The sequence below is a fragment of the Hemiscyllium ocellatum genome, chromosome 9 (assembly GCF_020745735.1).
Source record: "Hemiscyllium ocellatum isolate sHemOce1 chromosome 9, sHemOce1.pat.X.cur, whole genome shotgun sequence".
Taxonomy (NCBI): Eukaryota; Metazoa; Chordata; class Chondrichthyes; order Orectolobiformes; family Hemiscylliidae; genus Hemiscyllium; species Hemiscyllium ocellatum.
In genome coordinates, this window is record NC_083409.1 from 67,688,591 (window position 1) to 67,715,150 (window position 26,560).

At 39.1% G+C, this 26,560-nt stretch overlaps 1 protein-coding gene across 2 annotated transcripts in view; it reads left to right on the forward strand.

Annotated features, from left to right (window-relative positions):
• patj (PATJ crumbs cell polarity complex component) overlaps nt 1-26,560 on the forward strand; it is a 384,258-nt gene that overhangs the window by 87,817 nt on the left and 269,881 nt on the right. The window contains exons 19-20 of one of the 2 annotated variants that reach the window (XM_060830432.1): nt 11,320-11,529; nt 24,169-24,288. In XM_060830432.1, coding sequence (XP_060686415.1) covers nt 11,320-11,529; nt 24,169-24,288 — 330 coding nt within the window. The remainder of the gene's footprint in view (nt 1-11,319; nt 11,530-24,168; nt 24,289-26,560) is intronic. The other variant, XM_060830434.1, reaches the window with a different exon arrangement.

Genomic DNA, 26,560 nt, shown 5'->3' on the forward strand with positions numbered 1-26,560 from the left:
GTACAGCCTTTGAAAGATCTGTGGACCTTTGCCCTGGTGTGGCTAGGGGAGAGAGGAATTATTTGAGCAGATTTTCCTGCTGTGTGGTGGATTTAACAAACTCGCAGAAATTGAAATAAATGCCTGGGAATGTCAGAGTGTCATAGAAATGTACAGCACGGACACAGACTCTTCAGTCCAATCCATCCATGCCAACCAGATATCCAAACTCACTCTAGTTTCACCTGCCAACAACCCTCCACCACCACCCTCTGTCTTCTACATTTGAACCTATTCTGTATCCATATGGCTAGTTTTCCCTGTATTCCATGAGATCTAACCTTGCTAACCAGTCTCCCATGGGGAACTTTGTTGAGCGCCTTATTGAAGTCCATATAGGTCATGTCTACTGTTCTGCCCTCATCAATCCTCTTTGTTACTTCTGCAAAAAACTCAATCAAGTTTGTGAGACATGATTTCCCACGCACAAAGCCTAATCAATCCTTGCCTTTCCAAATACATGTACATCCTGTCCCTCAGAATTCCCTCCACCAACTTGCCCACCACTGAGATCAGGCTCACCGGTCTATAGTTCCCTGGCTTGTCCTTACCACCTTTCTTAAACAGTGGCACCATGTTAGCCAACCTCCAGTCTTCCGGCACCTCATCTGTGACTATCGATGATACAAATATCTCAGCAAGAGTCCCAGCAATCACTTCCCTAGCTTCCCACAGAGTTCTAGGGTACACTTGATCAGGTCCTGGGGATTTATCCACCTTTATGCGTTTCAAGACTTTCAGCACTTTTTCCTCTGTAATATGGACATTTTTCATGATGTCACCATCTATTTCCCCACATTCTATATCTTCCATGTACTTTTCTACAGTAAAGGCTCCACACATGGGCTGCCTTGCTGATATTTAAGGCACCCTATTCTTTCCCTAGTTACCCTTTTGTCCTTAATGTATTTGTAAAAACCTTTTGGATTCTATTTAATTCCATTTGCCAAAGCTATCTCATGTCCTCTTTTTGCCCTCCTGATTTCTCACTTAAGTATACTTCTACTGCCTTTATATTCTTCTAAGGATTGACTCGATCTATCCTGTCTATACCTGATGTGTGCTTCCTTCTTTTTCTTAATGAAACCCTCAATTTCTTTAGTTATTCAGCATTCCCTTTACCTACCAGCCTTCCCTTTCACTATAACAGGAATATACTGTCTCTGGATTTTCGTTATTTCATTTCTGAAGACTTCCCATTTTCCAGCCGTCCTTTTACCTACAAACATTTGCCCCCAATCAGTTCTTGCCTCATACTGTCAAAATTAGCCTTTCTCCAATGTAGAACTTCAAGTTTTGGATCTGGTCTATCATTTTCCATCACTATTTTAAATCTATAGAATTATGGACGTTGGCCCCAAAGTGCCTCCCATTGACACCTCAGCCACCTGCCCTGTCTTATTTCCCAAGAGTAGGTCAAGCTTTGCACCTTTCCCAGTAGGTACATCCACATACTGAATCAGAAAATTCTCTTGTACACACTTAACAAGGTCCTCTCCATCTAAACCCTTAACACTATGGAAGTTCCAGTCTATGTTTGGAAAGTTAAAATCCCCTACCATAACCACCCTATTGTTCTTACAGATAACTGAGATCTCTTTACAAATTTGTTTCTTAATTTCCCTCTGACTATTAGGGGGCCTATAATACAATCCCAATAAGGTGATCATCCCTTTCTTATTTCTCAGTTGAACCCAAATAACTTCCCTGGAAGTATTTCCAGAAATATCCTCCCTCAGTACAGCTGTAATGCTATCCCTTATTTAAAACACCACTCCCTCTCCACTCTTGCCTCCCTTTCTATCCCTCCTGTCACATTTGTATCCTGGAACATTAAGCTGCCAGTCCTGTCCATCCCTGAGCCATGTTTCTGTAATTGCTATGATATCCCAATCCCATGTTCCTAACCATGCTTTGAGTTCATCTGCCTTCCCTGTTAGGCCTCTTCCATTGAAATAAATGCAATTTAAATTATCAGTCCTACCTTATTCTCTGCTTTTTCCCTGCCTACCCTGACTATTTGACTCGCTTCTGTTCTCAACTGTACAGTCTCAGATTGATCCCTTTCCTCACTATCTCCCTTGGTCCCAAACCACCCCCGCAACCCAACCTTACTAGTTTAAATCCTCCTGAGTAGCTCAAGCAAATCTCCCAGGCAGTATATTAGTCCCTTTCCAATTTGGGTGCAATCCGCCTTTCTTATACTGGTCACTTCTACCCCAAAAGAGATTCCAATGAACCAAAAATGTGACTCCTTATCCCATACACCAACTCCTCAGCCATGCATTCATCTGCTCTATCCTCCTATTCCTGCCCTCACTAGCTCTTGGCACGGAGTAATCCAGATATTACTACTCTCGAGGACCTCCTTTTTAAATTCCTGCCTAACTCTCTGTAATCTCCCTTCAGAATCTCAACCTTTTCCCTTACTATGTCGTTGGTTCCAATGTGGACAATGACCTCCTGCTGGGCCCTCTTCCCCTTTGAGAACATTCTGCACCCTCTCTGAGACATCCTTGATCCTGGCACCAGGGAAGCAACACACCATTCTAATTTTTTGCTGCTGACCACAGAAATATCTGTCTGTACGTCACACTAGAGAGTCCCCTAACACAATTGATCTCTTGGAACCTGACGTACCTCTCATTGCATTAGAGCCAGTCTCAATACCAGAAACTTGGCTGCTTGTGCTACGCTCCCCTGAGAATCCATCACCACCTACATTTTCCAAAACAGCATATTTGTTTGAAATGGTGATAGCCACAGACGACTCCTGCACTAGGTGCCTACCTCTCTTACCTCTCCTGGAGTTAACCCATCTTGGTGACTGTATCTGCAACTTTTCCCCTTCCTATAACTGCCATCCATCACCCCTTGCTGTTGCAAATTCTTCATTGCCTTAAACTGTCTCTCCAACCGATCCTTTCAATCTGATAGGATTCACAACCAACAACATTTATTGCAGATATAATTCGCAGTAGCCTGTAAACTCTCCTTAAACTCCCACATCCGACAAGAAGAGCATATCACTCTACTAAAGACCATTTTTGTTCCTTCACATTCCACAGACCCAGAAAATAACGCTATCTTATTCCTCTACAAAACATAGCTCCAGGTTAAATTAGTACTTATGGCTTATATTTTAAGTTTATTCAAGAGACATATCTCAAAAAACATATAATCAATAAAGAACCCACTCTACTCACTACTGCAGGCCACATTTAAAACTATTCACTTATCTGTTTCTGTGCTGTGACCTCACCCAAACAGGTTGTTAATTTCACTGTTTGTTAATTTTCTCAGACGCACTCCGATGTCCAGCGATACATGAATTCAACAGCAAAGGCAGTAACTGCGCACGTTCACTGTAGTGTCAGTTTCTTTGACTCTCTCTCTCTCTCCTGCACTGACCTCACCATGTGCTTCCTTTGTCTGTACCTCTCCCTTTTAAAACTGCTGTTGTTTTGACTTTCTTTTTCTCCAACGTTCCAAAACAATGCAACAGCATATAAGACAGTAATTGCTGCTTCTGGAATTTGAGGAAATTGCCTCCAACACCTAAAATACCTCAAAAAAGGAGCAGCTGTTACAGCCAGAAATTTTTTCCGTCTTCCATCTTGGATTACCCAGAATCCTAAGATCCTCAATGTCACAACTTGACATAATCAGGAAAGGAGACCAATTGAAAGTAAGGAGCAAATGTGAACTGTTCACTAAAAGCACTATAATGCAAAGAGTGATGAGTATAAAAGGGAAATGTAACTTTTCAGTAGTTTGAAGTATAAGTTAGCTTCGAATTAAAAATAGTATTTAATCAACAGGATCTGTAAATAGTCTGGTAATACTTGAACATTAATTCTCTTCATCCATCAATGCACAGTAGCAGTGGTTCATGGGCCAAATCCAGGAACTTCCTTCTGAACAACATTGTGGCTGTAATTGTACACCAAGGATTTCAGTGGTTCACAAAGCCATATTCATGGGCAATTGGGGGTGGATGATGAATGTGATGTACTCATCACATGATCAAATTAAATCACTTAGCTACTTGATGCATATACAAGTTGAAAATGTGAAATCTTGTGTCATTCTTTCAGCTAATAACTGAAACTTATCAGTCTTTATTGAATTGTAACCAGTGTATCTGTGGAGAAACTTGAGGAAAATTCCAAGCTACATTCAAGAATATAAAAGTACTTATCAATGATGGAAGATTAATTATTATTTTAGATAAATCATCATTTGAATGAATTCTTTGCAGTATTTATTTTGGTTTGATATGACATTATGAAGAATAGAACTCTTCTCTACAAGCTCTCTGGGAAACTGTACACAGTACTGCACTCTATGGGGTGCAAGTTTTACATGCATCTTCATTGTTAACACAACGTGTGCAATGGAAGATGGATTATAAAGAAAAAACTGACTACTCTGCATTGAGTTTGAAAGGTATCAGAAATCTCAAGTCTACTCATCTCAACAAAATGATTTGAATTGTGAAACAGTTTGACTTGGCAATTATGCATTTTGTTGTAACTTAGAATATTGCTTAATGTAAAAATGATAATAGTATATTCATGAGTAAAATATATCATGATTGAATAGATGTCATCTTTGATTTTAACAAACCTTTCTAACAGTTCTCCATGATCATAGGAGTATTGATTGTTGTAACTGTGTTACTGATTGTAATAAAAGTAATTTGAAATGATCAGTGAAGTATCTCAGAAGAAAGGTTTTGTTTAACTAGACAGTATATTGGCATAATTATGAAAATTATTTCTCCTGCAACATTGGTGCCAATAAACTAAATTGCTCTAGTAACAAAACTGGCTGCCATCTATTATTATAACATTGTTGAGTGTTCTTGCCAAGTTTTGGAAGGTCAGAGTTTGCATGCAGTCCTTGCTGATTATCAGTTTGTGAAGCTTTTCTTTATAAGGAAGTGTTCTCTAATGGTTTGTTCTTGCCTTTTTATTATATATGACCACTGTGATAAATTTATTTCCAACATTCTGTGACAGTATGACTTCTAATTCTTTCCATCTGACTGATTTGAAGAGTTAGTAACCTTCAATTCTGTCCAACAATAAGGGGAGGGTTTTTTGTTTGGTTTTCTACAATTCACTCAGGTCAATTTGGGGGTCTCATTAAACCAGTTAAAAATACGGTGACTGAACACTAGCGAGTTTGAGACAGACATGTGCACTCAGTATTCGAAGTGCTGATATTGTAGCTGTACTGCAGGGAAATCAACTGAAGTGTACTGAAGTGATGTAGTTGAGGGATCCAGTGTGGAATAACTCAACGTAGCTAGGACTTAGGAAGTAGATGTACCAGCTCTCACAAGCTGAGGCAGTTGCTAGCAGCAGCCTTACTGTTAGCTGAAGCAAGAGAGCTAGATCGGAGCAGACTCCATGTCAGGCCATACTGTTTGCTGTGCTGCTAGAGGCAATTAAATTACATTCGCTCTGTGTCATTAGTGTGCTTGGAGAAGTCCTACAGGAGTTGAATATCTCTCAGTTGTCAGGGTTTGGAAATGTGCTGGATGTTGTGCCAACTCAGAAGGAACTGTGTGCTACTAATCGATCAGTGTAGCTGAAAATGGGGATTGAAAAGCAGTAACTGCTTGACGCACCGAACGTGGCGGGAGCTCGGAAAAACACACATAAAAGTTTAGCTTGTACAAAATAGCTGCTGAAGAAAGTCTGGAGTAGTAACTGTGAATAATTGGTGGAGTGTGTTTATGACAGCCTGTGGGAGCATGGATTAGTGCAGGTGCAGTCATTGTGGCAGCCCACAATAGAGTTGCTCTTGAGAAGGCCAGATCAGCAACAGTGAAGAATTGTAATCATTCTTTGAAGTTTAATAAGATTTGATGTCCTGATGTATCAATGATGATTAAGGGGAATTGCTGAGAAAACTGAGATCTGCCTTGATTGTATTTGATGTGTGCTATGGGATGTTTAGTCTCTGCACATTGACTGTGTTTACCGCATAAAACTATTAAGATGTAGAACAAAAGCAGGTCATTTGGTCCATTGAGTCTGTGCTGTCATTCAGTAAAATAGAGGCTCATCTGATAAAACTCAAGTCGACTTTCTTGCCTTATCTCCATAACCCTTCATTCATTTACTGATTAAGCATTTGTTTATCTGAACATACTCAATGACCCACCTTGACAGCCTTCTATGGTAAAGTATTAGAAATAAATTAAACATGTATTGTAGATTGTATTCTAAATTCTTGTTTGTTCAAAAACTTTGGACTCTTGTATCCTCCTTTGTTTTTAGTAAGTCCCCTGGATGTCACCTTTTGCCTACTTGAAAAATAATAGGTGATTAATCCTACAAACAACAGATCAGGCAGCATCCGAGGAGCAGGAGAGTCGACATTTTGAGAATAAGTTCTTCATGCCTGATGAAGGGCTCATGCTGAAAACGTTGACTCTCCCATTCCTTGGTTGCTGCCGGACCTGCTGTGCTTTTCCAACGCCAAACTATAGATAGAGACAAACTGAGAATAGGCCATTTAAACATGGTCAAAAAAGTGTTTTTATGATTCTGATGGACTTATAGAAAGTCTCTCAGTCAAAGGTTTGTTTGAAATTTAAGTCACTCATTCTGAATTTGGGCCCTGTGGACTTGCAGTGCAGCTTCTCCTCTTTGAATCATTCCCCAGTTTTCCTTGAAGGGGTTGTTTCAGTAGGAATGGTGAAGTTAATTAACGGCTGTTAAGTCATGCATTGACTGGTGTGTTGTGTACTGTCAAAGTAAGATTATTTAGAAGACTCATAGCTTGATATGATGTTTGCTTTGACTTGTTGCAACTATTGGAAGGTAAGGATTTAAAAGTTGCTTGTAGTTCAAAATACTGTGGCAGAATAGGGAATATACATGAATACATTGGCAAAAATATATTTTATTGTGAATTTGATTGCTTGTGATAATTCCTCAAACTCAGTTAGGTAATAGTGTTTTTTGGTGTGATGTTTATTTAGAGAATTAGCATTGATAAATATGATTAATGTTGATTTATGTAGAAAATTCTAAGTTTCTCCTTATGGTCTTGTCCAGTCCAGTTACACACTGGTTATAAAGCCAAGGACGAGTTTATTTGGAACAGAGTAGATTTCCAACATGCTGCACCCCAGTGTGGTATGATACCTGCAAGTGTTGGACCTGAAATGTATTGTGCTGAAAAACAGGATGCTTACAATCTACCAATTGATGACTGACAGATCTCTGTTGCTCTGTCATGTATAAGTTTAGAACACGGCAAATTACCGTATATTTGAGTAATAGTCAATTTTTTGACTATTTCTTAAAGTTAAGTTTATGGAGTCAACAGTTACATGGATACTTTTTTGAGGGGTTGAAATTCATGCTCATTAAAATTCATACCGTATCAAAATTCATAGCGTATCATTAGCAGAAGCCCAATCGATCTCCAAACAAATAAAGGAAAAAAAGTGAATTATGGTAATTCTGAAAACCCAGAACGGAACACAAGAGGCACCAGACTGGAAGACTGGAAGTGGAGCGGAACGTGACGGCTGGCACACTGACTCATAAATGTTGATCTGTTATCTGTGAAGAACTAGGGTTGACTTTTTCATGAGATATATGGACAATTCCAAGTTATTTGCCAAAAATAGGGGGTCAGCCTTTACATGCGATCGACTATTACTTAAGTATGTATGGCATGTACATCAGATGATACATTTGCCTGGATTTATACCACAGAGCTTCATTGTGTGTTGTCTTCTGATTTATTCCAGTGCACCAACAACAGATGACTGGGTGCAAATCTGCTGACTAGTTTCTAAATTTGGATAGCATGTGGTGCAGAGATCTCTGAACTTTAAAGTTTTTTTATTTTAAAAATCGAGTTTATATTTCAAGTTTATCAAATAACGATTATTATTATCAAATTCAATGAAATGCTTGAACGTGAGAAACAAAACACCAACAAAAGTTCTGGATTTCAGTTTTGCAGATTTCATTATTGTGAATTGGGAAGATCTGTTAGTGGGGACAATGTCAGGTTATCACTGGGAAGTGTTCAAAACAATAATATTGATTATTATTAATATATATCTAATTGGCAAGAGTTTTTGCCAAGCAAGAGGTTGACAGTGGTAAAATACAATGTAAAAGTAGAAGTGAAATATAGTAATGCAAAAAAAAGTTTCCAGTAGCTGTGAAAGATACAAAACAATAGCGGAAAGGTGGCAATTTGGATTCATGAGCAGTCAAAGGGAAGTATAAAATGAAACTGGTAAGGGATATCAAAATCAACACCAAAAAAAAACTTTTAAAGAGAAAGTAAGGTGATCAGAAACAATTGAGAATCTTTAAAGTGCAAATTATGCTGTTGTTAATGAAGGTAAAGAAATGTCATTCCTGGTGAGGAATTACTTTTTATCACTATTTACATAAGAGAGACTAAGGAGACTATTATTGAGTCACAAACTCAACAACATTAACATTGCAAGGCATTGATAATGAATAAATTAATCGGACCAAAAAGTGTTAAATCCTTGGGACCAGATGTCTTCCATTCCAGTGTTTTAAAAGAGATAGGTGAGAACATTACAGATGTTTTAACTACAGTCTTCCAAACTTCTCTCGGATTTTTACAATTAAGTTATGCCTGATGAAACTGAATGAATTTTCTGATGAGCTAACTGGAGAAGTGGACAAAGGATTGTCTCTCTATTATTTATATCAATTTACCAAAGATATTTGCCCAGAGACATCAAGCTAAATTTGAAGCCCATGAGTTCAAGGCAAGTTATTGATTTGGAGAAAGTGAGGACTGCAGATGCTGGAGAGTCAGAGTCAAAAAATGTGGTGCTGGAAAAGCGCAGCAGGTCAGGCAGCAGCTGAGGAGCAGGAGAGTCAATGTTTCGGGCATAAGCCCTTCACCAGGAATGTGGAGGGTGATATTAGTGTGGTGGCGATGGGGTTGGGCTGGGGAGAGGTAAGGACATGGGTTGAATGGCAGGCGACATAGAGTAGGGATAATGACAGAAAGATAATTGGTATAGTTAGCAGTATAGATGGAGCATAAAGTTGCCAAGAGGTATTGATGAATCAAGCGCTGTCTAAAACTTTGGCAAATGGAATTTAATACAACGTATTACAGGGTTATTCGTTTTAAATATCTTAAATAATAATGCAGGGTAATCCAAAGTGGTGAGATCTAGTGATGAGTATGTGGAGTGAGGTCGCAGATCAGTCGCTGTCCAAATGAATGATGAAACTGGCTTACTTCCGTTCATGTATTCCTGTTCTTATCTAATAAGCTTTTATTGTCTTCGCAGGTCATTCTTTAAATCCTTGTTAGCCCTTATCCTTGTTTGATGAGGACTAACAGCTAACAAAATTGCAATTTATTTTTCCAGTCTAAGTATATCTCTGTTAAATTCCACTGTTTGTTAGTCATTACTGAGTCCATGTTTAAGAACAATGATGGTAGGAATTTGCAGTAAAAATCGTTTACCAGTATTTTGCCGTCTATTTTACACATGTGCACCCTTAACCTAGGATTTTCGTAGTTCACATCAAATTGAGGACTGACTGTATTTTGGTTTTGTTTTGCTTATTCTTACAGCAGGATGTGCAGAAGCTTTAGAATTCCTAGTTTATAAATGGTTGAAGTCTTATTAACTAGAAGTAAAAGCCAAATAAGTTTGATTTGATTAAAGCTTTATATCTTCAATTACTTTGTTGGAATGAGGAACTACAAGTTATTGCTTCAGAAAATTTAAATTCTTAATTTATCAGATTTTCACGATGTAAAATTTGAAAATATCTTTTCAAGTTGCTTGACTGAATCGCACATTTCTTAACTTCTATAAAATGCAACATACATGTTAATGTCAGATATGATGAACTTATTCCAGTTCATAAGTAGTTCAGTCTTGTTGACTGTGTGTGCTATTTTGTGTAAAAAAACAGGATGTGAAGTTTTTTTATAAAATACACTAAATAGAATAATATGCATGGAACAAAGATTTTGTGATATCAATGGTTTAACGTTTATGTAATTCATTTTTTTTTACAAAGAGCAGTTGTATTTTCCAAAACGCAATTTCTCAGAGTACCGATCATACCAATCACCAAACACAAGGAGAAGCCAAATTTCTTAACACTGTGTTATAGGTTTACTTTTTGCTTATCCTTGTCTTATTTTTTGACTTGTGAAACATGCTAGCAGACAGTACAATGTTCTGTTAGTTTGAAGCTTCTACTATCCTCTATAATCCAATGTAAGTTACTTTTAGCACGGTCTACCCTCATTGCTTTTGGCTAAGGAAGAAAAAGATTCTCACATTATGCAAACTTAAATGCAGTGTGCTCACCTGGTGTTTATTTTCTGACCTGTGCCTTAGGATAATAATGTATCATTTTCAAAGTGAAACTGGTAAAAAGGTGTTAAACACTTTTTCACCAGGAGCTGTTTCGGTTTTTTTGTCAAATGCATGTTGTTCAGTGACAGTGAATTACTTCTGCATTTGTAAAATAACATCTGTTGAAATTCTCATTGAAGTAACCATTTTTCACACCTCACATTTCATTTGTACATTTCATTTTGGAAATCTTCATAGAATTTTTTCAAAAACTCTTAATCTTCCTAATTCCCTTTTGAAATTTCATTATTCTTCCCTTTGTGCAATTTATTAAGTTGTCAGACAATTGTTGCCATTCCTGTTTCTCAGTCTGCTGGAGAGTGATAAAGCCATGAGTGGCTGGGACTGATGGCTGCAGTTGGAGCATCTCTTTTCATTCCTGAACGAATGTAGTTCCGTGGAGGACCTTACCTGATGGTGTTGCTGTGACTGGGTGCTAATTGCATGTTGAACCCTATCAAAAACATTCTGTTGGTATTGTGGCACAGAGTACGTTATGCTTGCTCAAATTTCCTTTAAGTCATTTTTCCTTGACTGATAAATGTTGCTTGATTTGTTATTAGTATTGTTATGCATTTGATGAAATTTTGTTTTCCTTTTTCAAAAAATGCTGGCTACTCATAAATTAGCTGTGGCTATGTTGGCAAATGTGGCATGCTTATGCAAAATAAACTGCCTGGAAAGTATGTATGTTCGGTAATATTCATAGGTTGAAGCTTGGTTAAAGTATATTGCAAAGAAATTTTGTGATTAATATATGCTTGTAGCTGTGCGCAGTTCATATGTGCTATGCATCTTTACCTAAGCCTGCTTTCGATCTTTTTGTCTAACCAACTTCTTATGGTCTTTGGCTCCCTCTGCAGGATCCTTTAGATCCCGCACGCACTGTTATTGTTATTCGCTCTTTGGTGGTTGGTGGGGTTGCTGACTGTGATGGCAGGGTGCTACCTGGGGATCGGCTCGTCTTTGTGAATGACCACAATCTAGAGAATACTGCTTTGGGGGAAGCTGTTCAGGCTCTGAAAGACGCTCCGACTGGCATAGTCCGCCTTGGCATCTGCAAACCAATGGTGGTAAGCACCAATAGTATACATGAAATGCAAACTCTTGATTGTTTCAGAGTTATGAAAGATTTTTTTTACTTGTATGGAACTCCTTTTGCTAATCAAAAACTTGCAATTTCTTTTGTTTCCATGTTTATTTATAGTTTTGCTTAAAATTGACTGTAATTCAAATATAACAAAAATGTTCTGTTCTTGTATGTCAACAGATTGCTGTATTTCAATAAGCTGCTTCAAATGTAATACATTAATTTACAATGTAATTCGGACTAAGACGTCATTGTTCTGGTTTGAGATAATCAAATGATTACACTGCATTATATGAACACATTCAAATTTTCTAAAACAAGATAAAAATGAAAATATTAAGCTCAGTGGCTTCCTGTCTCTGAAAAGCTTAAATATTATAAATTTTACCAGAGAACTTAAACTACTGACAAATTGTTTTTTTCGAAGATGCCTGAAATTTTTTGAAATTGTGACTTTTTCTGCTCTTAGGTAAAATGTGACTTTATTTATAGAACATAGAACAATACAGCGCAGAACAGGCCCTTCGGCCATTGATGTTGTGCCAACCTGTGAACTATTCTCAGTTTGTTCCCGTAAACTATCCCAAAATCATCCATGTGCTTATCTAAGGATTGTTTAAATCTCCCTAATGTGGCTGAGTTGACTACGTTAGCAGGTCGTGCATTCCTCGCCCTTACCATTCTCTGCCTAAAGAACCTGCCTCTGACATCTGTCTTAAATCTATCATCCCTCAATTTGTAGTTATGTCCCTCACATCTCCTTTAAGCTAACCTCCTTCTAACTTAAACCTACATTCCTTAGAAATTGACATATCTACCCTGGGAAAAAGACTGACTATCTACTCTAACTGTTAATTTTGTAAACTTATATCAGATTGACTTTCATCCTTGGTGTTCAAGAGAAAATAAATCAAATGTATCCAATCTCTCTTCATAGTTACTATCCTCCATAGCAAGCAATGTACTCGTAAACTGTTTCTGTACTTTCTTCAAAGCCTCTAATCCTTCTTGTAATGTGGCACCCAGAACTAAACATAATATTCCAATGTGGCCTAACTAAAGTTCTGTATAGCTGCAACATGACATGCCAATTTATATACTCAGTGCTTCACTGATGAAGACAAGCATGCCCTACGCTGCCTTGACAATCTTATCGACATGAACACAACCATCACAACCAGCTGAAGAAGGAGCGGTGCTCTGAATGATAGTGCTTCCAATTAAACCTGTTGGACTTTAACCTGGTGTTGTGTAATTTTTAACCTTATCCACTCATGTTGCCACTTTCAGGGAACTGTGGACCTGCATGCCTCGATCCCTCCATATGTTGATGTTTATAAGGGTTCTTCAATTTACTGTATACTTTCTTCCTACATTAGATCTTTCAAAATACATCACGTTGCATTTGTCTGGGTTAAACTCATCTGCCGTCTCTCAGCCTCAGTCTCCAGCCTATCTATATCCTGCTGTATCCTCGGTAATTCCTCCACACTATCTGCCACTCCCCCAATCTTTGTTCATCCGCAAAAAGTACTAATGGTACCACGTACATTCACCTTCAAATCATTTACATATATTTTAGATATATTACAAACACCACTGGTACAGATCGCCAGTCAGAAAAACACCCTTCAACCACTGTTTGTCTTCTATGACTGAGCCAGTTCTGGATCCATCTCACCAGTTCACTATGGATCCCATGTGATTTCACCTTTTGTGTTAGCCTACCATGAGGCACTTTCTCAAAGGCCTTGCTAACGTTCATATAGACAGCATGTATTACCAAGCCCTCATCAATCATCTTGGACACCTGCTCATAAAGCTCAATCACGTTTGTGAGCCGCAACCTCCCCCGCACAAAGTCATGCTGCCTATTGCTAATTAGTCCATATTTTTCTAAATGTAAGTAAATCCTATTCCAAAGATGCTTCTCCAATAATTCCCCTACCATTGACATAAGGCTCACTAGTCTCTAATTTCCCAGAATATCCCTGTGCCCTTAAACAATGGAATAATGTTGATTATTCTCCAGTCTTCTGGGACCTCTCCTGTGACTGAACTGGATAAAAAGATCTCCGTCAAGTCCCCAGCAATTTCCCCACCTGCCTCCCTCAGCATTCTGGGATAGGTCCCACCAGGTCCTGGGGACTTATCTATCTTAATGCTTTTAAAGACACTGAACACCATTTTTATATTGACTTGCCTCAGAATATCAACATGCCCCTCCCAAGACTCACCATCTATCATGTCCTTCTCCTTTGTAAATACCAATGCAAAGTATTCGTTCAGGACCTCACCCACTTCCTCTGGCTCCATGCATAAAATCTTTCCTTTATCCTTGAACGGTGCTATCCTTTGCTCCTTATGTATCTAAAATGCCCTATGTTTTTCCTTCATGCTCTTTGCTAAAGACAATTCATGGCCCTTCCAGTCCTCTTAATTCTAATTTTCAGTTCTTTCCTGCTGTCTCTGTATCCTTCCAGGGCTCTGTCTGTCTTCAGTTTCCTAAACCTTACATATACTAGGAGAAAGTGAGGACTGTAGATACTGGAGATCAGAGTTGGAAAGTGTGGCGCTGGAAAAGCACAGCTGGTCAGGCAGCATCTGAGGGGCAGGAGAATCGACGTTTCAGACATAAGCTCTCCATCTCCTTTTTCTTTTTGAATGAGCTCTCAATTTCTCTTATCATCTAAGCTTCCTGATTCTTGCCATCCTTATTCATTATTTTTACAGAACCATGCTGGTCCTGAACACTAATCATCTCGCCTTTATAAGATGCCCACATGACAGACGCGGATTTACCCTCAAACAACTGAGGAAACCTACTTTGATAAAAATCCCCATGGTAGGCTCATTCATAAAGTCAGGAAGTATGGGTTCCAGGGAGATTTGGCTATATGGATTCAGAATTGGTTGGCTGACAGAGGCAGAGAGTGATTGTAGATGGAAAGTATTCTGCCTGGAGATCAATGTTGAGTGGGGTCCTGCAGGGCTCTGTTCTTGGGCCTTTGCTTTTGTAATTTTTATAAATGACTTGGATGAGGTGGTTGACGGGTGGTTTAGTAAATTTGCAGATGACACAAAGCTTGGAGGTCCCGTTGATAGTATCAAGGGCCATTGCAAGCTGCAGTGTGACAAAGACAGGATGCGCAGCTGAGCTGAGAAATGACAGATTAAGTTCAACCTGGATAAATGCGAAGTAATGCATTTTGGAAGGTCAAACTCGAATGTTGAATATAGGATTAAAGACAGAATTTTTGGCGGTGTAGAGGAACAGAGGGATCTTGGTGTGCAAGAACATTGATCCCTCAAAGTTGCCACCCAAGTGCATAGGGTTGTTAAAAAAGCATATGGTTTCTTTGCTTTCATTAACAGGGGGATCGAGTTTAAGAGTCACGAGGTTTTGCTGCAGCTCTACAACTCCCTGGTGAGACCACACTTGGAATATTACGTCCAGTTCTAGTCGCCCTACTATAGGAAAGATACAGAGATTTTGGAGAGGGTGCAAGAAGGTTTACCAGGATGCTGCCTGGACTGGAGGGCTTGCCGTATGAAGAGAGGTTGAATAGGCTCGGACTTTTCTCTCTGGAGAGGAGGAAGAGAGGAGACCTGATCGAGGTATACAAGAAGATGAGAGGAATAGATCGAGTCAATAGCCAGAGACTTTTCCCTAGGGCAGGATTGACTGGTACGAGGGTCATAGTTTTAAGATATTAGGAGAAAGGTATAGAGGGTATGTCAGAGGAAAGTTCTTTACACAGAAAGTTGTGAATGCATGGAATGTGTTGCCAGAGGTGGTGGTGGAAGCAGAGTCATTAGGGACATTTAAGCGACTGCTGGACATGCACATGGATAGCAGTGAGTTGAGGGGTGCGTCAGTTAAGTTATTTTATTTTGCATTAGGATTAAATCTTGGCACAACATCGTGGGCCAAAGGGCCTGTTTTGTGCTGTACTTTTCTATGTTCTATGTTCTAACTACCCTTTTCTGTATTCATAAGTAACTTAGTCAGAAGTCAAACAACACCAGGTTACAGCCCAGCAGGTCTATTTAAAATCACAAGCTTTTGGAGCACTGTTCCTTCATTACATTAGATTAGATACCCTACAGTGTGGAAACAGTCCCTTCAGCCATACAAGTCCACACCGATCCTCGGGAGTGTAACCCATCCAGACCTATTTCTCTCTAACTAATGCGCCCAACACAATGCAGTTTAGCATGGACAATCCACCTGACCTGCACATCATTGGACTGTGGGAGGAAACTGGAGCACCCAGAGCAAACCCACGCAGACATGGGGAGAACATGCAAACTCCACACAGACAGCCGCCCAAGGCTAGAATCGAATTCCAGTCTGTGGCCCTGTGAGGCTGCAGTGCTAACCACTGAGCAGTGGAGGGAGGCATGCAGGCACAGAATACATAGGCAGAGAGATAATAGGAAGTAATTTTAGGTAATTAAGTATGTCAATAGATAAGATAAATAGTGTGAGTAGAGCATCAACAGGTTGAATAACAAGTGAAGGGATGACCTATGAACTGGTTAATTAAGGCAGAGAGATAGGTACAAATAATCAAAAATAAGATGTTGTTGGCGACAAACTAAATGGCTAGCATAACATAAGTAGGTATCAGAGTTGCATGACACGGATCTAACCAAAATAACAAATAATCAAAAACTATACAAACTAATTGCATATAATTATCCCTGTATCTTAGTTAGTTTGTATAATTTTTGATTACTGAAGGAGCAGTATTTCAAAAGCTTGTGATTTTAAATAAACCTGTTGCATTATAAACTGGAGACATGTGACTTTTGACTTTGTCCACTCCAGTCCAACACTGGCATCTCCATATCATAAGTAACTTATTACTTATAGAATTATGGTCACTGTTGCTGAAATGCTCCCCCATTAAAACTTTGATTACCTGGCCAAGCTCATTCCCCCATACCAGTTTGGTATGGCCCTTTACCTAGTTGAATTCTTCGCGTATTATTTCTAAAAACTAAGCAGGACAGACTTAACAAGTTCCACTCCATCAAAGCTCCTGGTACTAGGCAAATATCAGTCAATATGAGGAGGTTAAAATCACCTACTATGACAACCTTGTTATTTTTTACATTTTTCTGTTGTTTGTTCACATATCTGATCCTCGATCAGCTGCTGACTGTTGGAAGGCGTGTGGTACAATGCTATCAAAGTGATAGCCCCTGAGCTCTAACCATATGGCCTCATTGGATGAGCGCTCCATGGTGTCCTCCTTCAGTACAGCCATGATATTCTCCCTAATCAGTGATGCAACTCCCCAGCCTCTTCTACCTCCTTTTCTATCACTCCTGATACATCAAAGGCCCAGAATGTTAAGCTTGCCAGTCTTGTTCTGATCTTGCCCAAGTCTCTCTAGTTGCAGCAATGTCATAGTTATTAATCCAAGCTCAAAGTTCATCAGCGTTACCTGTCATACTCCTCACATGAAAACAAATAGGCCTCAGACTGCCAGTCCCACTGTGTTCATAACCCCTTCTGTCTGTTTTTCCTCTTCGCCTTACTGACATTAGTCTCTGACTCCACTTCAGTCATTTCAATTGCTGACTTACTGGTCTGATCTCCAGCCCCCTGCCACACTAGTTTAAAACCACTCGAGTGGCACTAGCAAACCACCCTGCCAGGATATTGGTGCCCCTCCTGTTAAGATGATACCTGTCCTTGTACAGGTCCCACCTGCTTTGGAAGAGATCCCATTGATCCACAAAATTGAAGCTTTCCCTCCGACACCAGCACTTTAGCCACATGTTTAACTGTATCATCTTCCTATCCCTACCCTCACTGGCAAGTGACACAGCAAGTAATTCCAAGGTTACAACTCTAGATTTCCTGTTTTTCAACTTCCGACCTAACTCGTTTGTAAGACCTCATCTTTCTTGTTGACTTTGTCATTAGGAACAAAATGAACCAAGATGTTGTAATAGATTTTTATGTGTTTGTGTGTGCATTGTACTGAGTAAGATTAACACATGCTCAACTGCAGACAATCATTGTTGAAAATGTGTTGCTGGTTAAAGCACAGCAGGTTAGGCAGCATCCAAGGAACAGGAAATTCGACGTTTCGGGCATAAGCCCTTCATCAGGAATGAATTATTGAATGAACTGTCTGTATACTTACCCAACAGAGAAGGCAATATTACAAAATGCACAGATATTGCAACATATTACCCATTGAAATGTTTAAAAAATACACTTACACAGGTTCTAGAATACAAAATGATTAAATGAGATTATCTGAAAATTTAAGAGAATGGATTTCATGCTTGTTTACTATAATACAACCAATGTAAGCACATTTGACCAATACTGCCAGAGTAATTTGCACATAAAATTTATTGTTTACCTTTAACACCTAAGTGTTTAATAAAAACACCATTTGCCAAGAAATTGTGTTTAGAACAAGATTTTTTCTCTTTCTGCCTCCACACTTTCTATTAACTGTCTTCCATCTGGCAGAGTTCTCTTGCTGTCTATTATGCCTATTGACTTGTTGACTGTTCTCTCAATGTTTATAACTATCAAATCTGAACACTTGACTCTGATTGCCAATTCCACGTAAATGGTTGGGACTGTGGCATTGATTTGTCTTCTTCAACAAAGAACATGGTTTGTTTTCTGAAGCTGTGGGATTTTGTGATACCAGCAGCCATTCACATTCTTTTTGATTAAAAAGCCAATTTGACTTGACTTTGCTGTGGAAGGAGTTTCCATGATGGGAGGTTGCTAAGTGCTCTCCCATTGTCATATTTCCTCTTTAAAGCAAATAATCCTTATGACACGGAGGGAATTTCTCTCCACTCTTGTCAAAACATCTAGTTTCTATACAATAATCCCAAGCATATACTACTTACGACCTTAGTGGTTTGTCCAGCATGACTTTTTGAACAGTTATGAACTTTCTAAGTTTCAGTCGTGGGGTACCATGTTTCCTAGAATCCCTAAGTTCAGAAGGAGGCCATTCAGCCCATCAAGTCTGCACCAATTCTCTGAAGATTAGCCACCCAGGCACCCATAGCCCTGCATTTATCATAGCCAATCCACCTAACCTGCACATCTTTGGAGCGTGCGAAGGAACTGGCACACCCGGAAGAATGCCATGCAGACATGGAGAGAATCAGCATACTCCATGCAGTCAGTCACCCAAGGCTGAAGTTGAATCTGCATCCTTGGGACTGTGAGGCAGCAGTGCTAACCATTGTGCTACCATGCCATAACCATTGAAAAGTATGGGTGAGCACTTGACATGTCATAACATTCAAGGCTATGGGTCATGTGCTGGAAAGTTGGACCTGTGCATTTTTAGAGTAGTTTTGTCAGTGCAGATTCCATGGGCTGAAGGGTCTCTTTTAGACTGTATGATTCAATGATTCTGGATTGGATAATTTCACATTCTGGGATACTTAACAGATTTTCCACAACTCTTCAATATTTCTTTCTAACTTTGAATCCCAAAAAACTCTTTTTGCTACTGCTTTCATACAGACTAGATTTTAGATTAGATTACCTACAGTGTGGAAACAGGCCCTTCAGCCCAACCAGTCCACACTGACCCTCCGAAGGGTAGCCCACCCAGACCCATTTCCCTCTAGCTAATACACCTAAAACTATGGGCAATTTAACATGGCCAATCTTTGGAGTACTCCGATGTGGCCTGGATGAAACTCCTCAAAAAACCTCTCTCTGTACCTTGATGGCACAATACCTCGTAAACTGGATAAGAGACAGCCTTGGTTCATTTCTGCATGTGAAATATCCCTGCAGGTTGTTTTCTTCACACTTTTTAGGCCACCCGTTCAAAACACAATTGAGCATTGAGCACTAAATCTATGTGAATTTCTTCACCATTTTCTCTAGCTGATACGGGTATGTACACTCATTCACAGATGATTCAGTGGCTAGAAATGAGGCAGACCTTGATGGGAAATCTCAAAAGACCATCAGTATTTGCATAATCTCCTGAATTGTGGTAATTCTATCATAATGATGGCTAAATTTTATCATTATTTTTTCTTCTTAATGACCACTTCCTGCTCTTTGAGCACTTGATCATTGCCGGGCTTACTGTTACTGATCCCTACAATAAATAAGTTAACCCAATTTAACCTAATTTTTCTCAGCCAAACCCTTTCTTTCAGGAGAATTTGCTCCGTCATTTTCAGAGCAATGGCAAGTAGTAGGCTGCATTATCATATTCCACTCTAACACTAACTTTCCTTCATTCTGGAATATTGTTGTTAGACCATCTAGTCATAGAAACTTACAGCACGGAGACAGGCCTTTGATCCTAACTGGTCCACGCCGACCAAATTGCATTTGACCCATGTCCTTCTAAAAGGATAGTCTGTTTCATACCAGTTTTGCCAAAGGGAATGCGACTTGGGGTTTTTCACACTCTCTCCTGAGATAATAGATTCATCGTTGAATCAATGATGAAAGTAAGTAGTCAATTTCTGATATTTTTGCTATTGGCAGTGCAATTATATCTTCAGCCCTATTACCCTCATCTTCTATGTGCTATTCCTCCTGAGTACAAGCTTTGATGATCCAGCTTGATATAATTTCCATCAATTTCCGAATCTATCCCATGCACATTTCCAGCCATCTGAATTAGTTTTGGATCTAATGCCCTCAATTCATTGCATGACTGCAACCTGCATCATAATCTGGATCTTCTAGATTCTGGCATGTCATCTTATTATGAATGTTTTTTCCCACAGGCATATAGCACTTTGTCTGCAAATGAGGCATTAAATGATTGGTGGCTACCATGGGAATGGTATTATCTAAATTTCTGACTCTGAGACCACTGACCTAACTGCTGTTGCTTCGATCTTCCTGAATTCCAGTGCACACCTCCCCCCACCCCCACCCCCAATCTTAGAAAAGCAGCTCTCTTACAATATGTAACTATACTTTCCTGTTATTTGCATGGTTGTGGCCTTCCACACCAGCTTATACCTGTTCTTCAGAAACTTGCGCCAAGCTCCATTCATCTTTTGGCCTCCAGTAAATGTATCTCTAAGGTTGAATTCTGTGTTTGCGCTATATTCTTGTACCTATCACGCAACAACTGCATATTCCCAAGGGCAACTTGGGACAGCCAGCCAACGATGTCCAGAAGGGAATTGAAATAAAATCCACAGTGATGAGTGAGTTTCTTTAACTTGAGAGTGTAATTGCAGCGTTCTTACCTGGCCACTACTCCCTTTTGATGGAATGTAACTCTCAGTGTAATCACATTCCTAGTCATGACATGAGTTTAGAACCTCATTGAATTCTGCATAGTCGATTACACTGGGGTCTGTCAGACAAGGCTAGTTAGACACTACCTCAAAAGTATCCAGCCTTATTGTAGTGAGGGAAGCATTTACTTTATCCTAATTTATTGCTTTTCCATTCAGCAAAATGTATAACTGTGATTCATAATTAAACTAAGCCTTTTTGTTAGAGCTGAATTCACCAATTATCCCCAAATATGCCATTAATGCTTTTTTCAATTATGTACCATGCTGATATACTGTGTATCTGGGTATAGTGCACCAACAGAACAAGCTTTCAACTCGTTCAAATTTCCTCACAATAAATGTTAGCACTTCCAAAAGGATTTTACGTTGTTCTTTAGTTCTGACTTTCACAAATGAAATGTAAACACAAATTCCATCCCAGCCTCGCCACCAGCTTTCTGGTGTGTATTGAAATAAGTAAGACAAACAGAATTGTAGGTATCCATTATAAAACAACTCGACTGACATCTCCCCAACAGGGAGATTGCAAGACAGTACGGTTCAGAGAACAGGAAGCATGGTATAATTGTTTTGGAGATGGGCTGCTTGTCCATTATTGAATTAATGTTTAGTGCTGGATAATGTTGCTGCCTCAGGCCTTGCAATGCCCAGAAGCAAAGGTTGCAGATAGTTATGCCATTCATATTTAGTATTTGCAAAAGTATGTCATTAGTCATGCATCTCTAATGCGATAATTTGCAACACAGTTTTTGGGGAAGAATGAGAAGCAATCTAATCTAATTATGAATGGACTGCAGAAACCGAGAGACCTGGGGCTTAAGTAGAGAAACTGAGAGGAAGTGGAATAATAGTACAAGCGGGCTGATCGTAATAGCATGGAGGACATGTCAGATTAAATGAGAAAATATGTGCCCTCTTTATTGTTTTGGATGACAGCTGTGAGTAGTGATTCTACCTTTCCATTTACTTCTAATCCAGATGTATCTTTTGCTGTTTTGCTTGTCACAATATTGTCTCATATTGCCTTGCAAAATCATTCCTTTCATCTCTGCTGCTTTTCACCCTTCCATAGATCTTGTCATTTGTACTTTCCTGTCCTGCCCACATTCTTTGTCTTGGTTAAAAGGTGTTATATCTCTCAGCGCTCATCATTGTTGCTCCTCTCTGACCTGAGAGATTAACCCTGTTTTCCTCTCTACATATGCTAGCTGGCTTAAACAGCATTTTCCATTCCTTTGTTTAAAATTTCCGGCATCAAACTTCTTTGCTGTTGTACCAGGGATGAAGGGCTTCTTTTTCGTGCCAAGTTTGGATAAACTGTCAGATTAAGGGAAGATTTAATTGAGGTGCTCAAAGTACCAAGCACATTTGATAGAGTAGATAAAATGGCCGGAGGGTTGGTAATCAGAAGAACCAGATTTAAGAAATAAATAAAGGAGTGATTATCGCTCTATTTTGTTTGGACTTAGAAGTATGAATTGAGGAGGTGATGAGAGCAGATGTGATAATGTTTAAAAGGGAATTGAATATATACTTGAGAGAAAAAAAACATTTTAGCCAGCATTATGGAAGAGTGCTGGGAGATTGGACAATTGCATAGAACTCTCGGAGCATATACATGCATTGATGGGGTTGAATGACCACTTCTGAGTTGTATAACGTCATGACATTTTGTTTTGAATCAATTTTATTGATATCATCTAGTCTTGTTCTGTAGTATATGTATAATTCCTCTGAGACAGCAAGGTATGTTACTAAATGTGGAGAACCTGACATCAAACAATACATGTCTATACATGATGCTCCAATATTGTGAATGAATTACAATCAGAAATAACAACCTGACAAGAATACTTTGCATTTTATCAGTTGAGAATGATGATAGAGCTGCATAACATGGTGGCCCAGTGGTTAGTGCTGCTACCTCACAGCACCAGCGACCCAGGTTCGATTCCAGCCTTGGGTCACTATGTGCAGAGTTTGCACATTTTCCCTGTGTCTGTGTGGATTTCTTCCCACAATCCAAAGGTATGCAAGTTAGGTGGATTGGCCATGCTAAATTGCCCAGTGTCCAGGGATGCACAGGCTAGGTGGATTAACCATGGTAAATGGAGGGGGAATAGGGTCGGGCAGGTCTGTACATTTGTTCATTAGGCATTTATAAAATACTTTAAAAAGAAATTGCAGCTGAGATTCATAATCTTGTTATTTTAGTTCGTTTCCTGCAAACTGCCCCTCTGCCCCTTGTGAGCTGATTATTCCTAGCAATTTCTGCAATGGGTTGTAGCTTCTGCTGCAAGCAGATTTTCTATCATGGCATGTCACACTTATGTCTTATGCGATTGTCATAAATGCCTTTAGCTTTATCTGCAACTATCCTCTGACATCCATCATCTCACAGCTTAGGTCGACCTGTCTTTCTGCTGCCCTCCACTTTCTGTAATAGATTTATGTAGCTTTTCAGTTCTGACAAAAGTGCTGACATTTTTTTTACGAGAGAAACGTTTTGGTTTCTTTTTGCTTTTGCAATTTTGAGCGTCCCTTCATTTGTCATTTGGTCTGTATCTGAAGATTTTAGATTACGGCTAAGCATCTGTATGTCAAAGGCCTTTGTTTACTTATGCAGATGTTTATTTGTTAGCTATTTTCTGAGGCATCCTGGAAAAAGGAACAATTGTAGCATCTTATGAGTTTTATCCTTGTTGCAAACTTAAATATTCTTGTCAGCACATTATTCAGCTTCACAAAATTACTCCTAACTATCTCTATCCTCCTTTTAACTTTGCATCGCATTTTCAATCTTATCATTTGTCCTAAATAGGTAGACTTATCTATTTGCTCCAGTGTGATACCATCCTCTTGAATCTTCACTCTAGCTTCCAATATATTTCTTCGGACTACCATCTTGTTTTTATATTTTGGTGTCCCTATTCAAAATTTCTTGATTTTACTTAATCTACATTATTTTATGGCCGTATAGGATATTTATCATATGTCACCCATAGGGATAACATTTAAAAAGGCATTGAGAGTAATTGCAATAGGATCTGAACTTTAAACTTGACGCAACAAATTTTAGGTGTAATAAAAAAATTATTTTATTGCTTAAACATATATTGATCATCAGAATGTGTCTGTGAAAATTATGGAACTTTCCTGTGTGCTTAGGTGTTGACTGTAGCAAAGTGAAAAAATTGAGATCTTAGTCGGGAGAGATCTTATAAATATCACTTAATTAGATTGATATTTTCAATGTACTTGTTATCATTCCTATGGAGTTACAGCAATAAAGATTTGTACTTAATTTACAAAATTACTATTTTCTTCTCAGACTGAAGCAAATGAAAATGACAATTCAGACTTAAGTGATTCAAGTGGTACTGCAGAGAATGTAAAGTCTGACTCGGAAATATTGAATTTAGTCTATTCCTCAAACCTGCCAGTACCGCATGTAAGTGCTTCTTCGTTAGGTTTATAAATTTGTTTTTAAATTACTTCTGTAATATGTTGGTCAGTGTTAATTTTATATATGTGTGAGTATTTTCTCACAAGAAGCTTCTCCTTGGGCAGACTAATTAATGATGACTGATTGATAGTTGCCTAACTATCAGATGGCAACCTGTCTATCATCGTTAACTGGTGTTTTCTCCATGCCAGTGTGCCTCTATCAAGCAGAATCTACTGCTAACCAATAAGCATTCTCCCCTCTTAAAGTGCAAATGTTGTTTTTCCTTCTGAACTGTTCTGATAAATGCAAGACAAAAATCTTCCAACAAAATGTGTTTTTTTTTCAGCAGTGCTAAGATAAGATAAATGGCAGATAGCGTATTTATAGAGTCATAGAGATGTACAGCATGGAAACAGACCCTTTAGTCCAACTCGTTCATACCAACCAGATATCCTAACCTAATCTAGTCCATTTGTCAGCACTTGGCCCATATCCCTTTAAACCCTTCCTATTCCTACCCAAATGCTTTTTAAATGTTATAATTGTACCAGGCTCCACCACTTCCTTTGGCAACTCATTGCACACAGGCACCACCCTCTCCGTGAAAAAGTTGTCCTTGAGGTCCCTTTTTTCAAATTTTCCCTTCTCATCCTAAATACTTGCCCTCTAGTTCTAGACTCCGTCACCTCAGGGAAAAGACCTTGCCTATTTACCCTATCCATGCCCTTCATGATTTTATAAACTTCCGTAAGGGCTACCCTCAGTCTCTGACACACCAGGGGAAAACACCCCAGCCTACTCAACCTCTCCCTATAGGTCAAATCCTCCAACCCTGGCCACATCCTTGTAAATCTTTTCTGAACCCTTTCAAGTTTCACAACATCCGATAGAGGGAGACCAGAATTGCACACAATATTCCAAAAATTTGAATTGATATTTTGAATGACATGCACATTTCTTATCCGAAAATCACTGGTGTTCATTTCAGTCAGATAATGCAAATTCGTTAGGAAGTGAAATAGTAGTAGAGGTGCAAATTTGGTGATATCCATTAATCTTACAAAAGTGCCTAGATTCTAGAAAATTGCAACGGTAATGCTAGTATTCAAACATGACAGAAGCTAGAAAGCCGAAAACTATTGGCCAATTAGCCTACCGTCTGTCATTGATTCCAGTATTTTTGACAATCATTAAGAAAGTAGTAGCAGGATATTTGGAATTTCATCATACAAGCAAGCAGAGTCAACATGGTGTTATGAAAGGAAAATCATGTTTGACTAATTTATTTGCTGCTTTAAGAAATGTTTTATTTATTTTCAAATGTATTTAAGCACAGTGAAAAACTTTGTTTACAAGCAGTACAAGCAGATCATACTAAGCGAGAACATACAGATCATAGGGTGAAAAAGAACTTAGGCAGAGACATACAAGTTACGTCTTACAAGATATAGGGCATGTGCTAGACAAGATCAACATTAGCAAGGTCAGCCTTATTTGAAGTTAGAAAGTCCATTCATCATGCTAATAACGGCAGAGGAGAAGCTGCTTTTGAACTTACTGGTGCCTGTGTATCTTCTGCCTGATGAAAGAGGTGTAGGAGATCATTACCTGGATGCAGTGGGTCTTTGATGATGTTGGCCGCCTTTCAGCTACAACAAGCTGTGCAAATGGAGTACATGGATGGAAGATTGGCTTCTGTGATGGTCTGGGCTGTGCACGCATGCTTCTCTAGTTTCCTACGGTCCTGGGTAGAGCAGTTGCCATACCAAGCCACTATGCTCCCAAACAGTATGCTTTCAGTGGAGCATCTGTGAATGTTGATGAGGGTCATTGTGGACTTACCGAATTTCCAGATTCACCTGAGAAAGAAGAGGCATTGTTGTCCCTTCTTTTCCATTGCATTTACATGGGAAGTCCAGGTCAGGTTGTCGGTTATCGTCACTCCTAGAAACTTGACGCTCTCCACTCTCTCCACCTCAGCTACATTGATGGTAGATGTGTTCTTTTCCTTTCTTTCTGAAGTCAGTGATCAGTTCTTTAGTTTTGCCAGCATTGAGAGTGAGTTTGTTTTCATTGCACCATGTCACCGAGCCTGCTACTCTTTAAGAATGTGAGAAGCAGGAGGGATAAATCTGGCATGTTTGAATGTCAAAAAGGCATTCATTAAGGTGCCACATAAAAGGTACAAGATCAGAGGTCATAGTGTTTGGCGTTAGGATGATACATGAGCATGGATAGAAGATTAGCTAATAAACAGGAAACTTTAGACTGAATT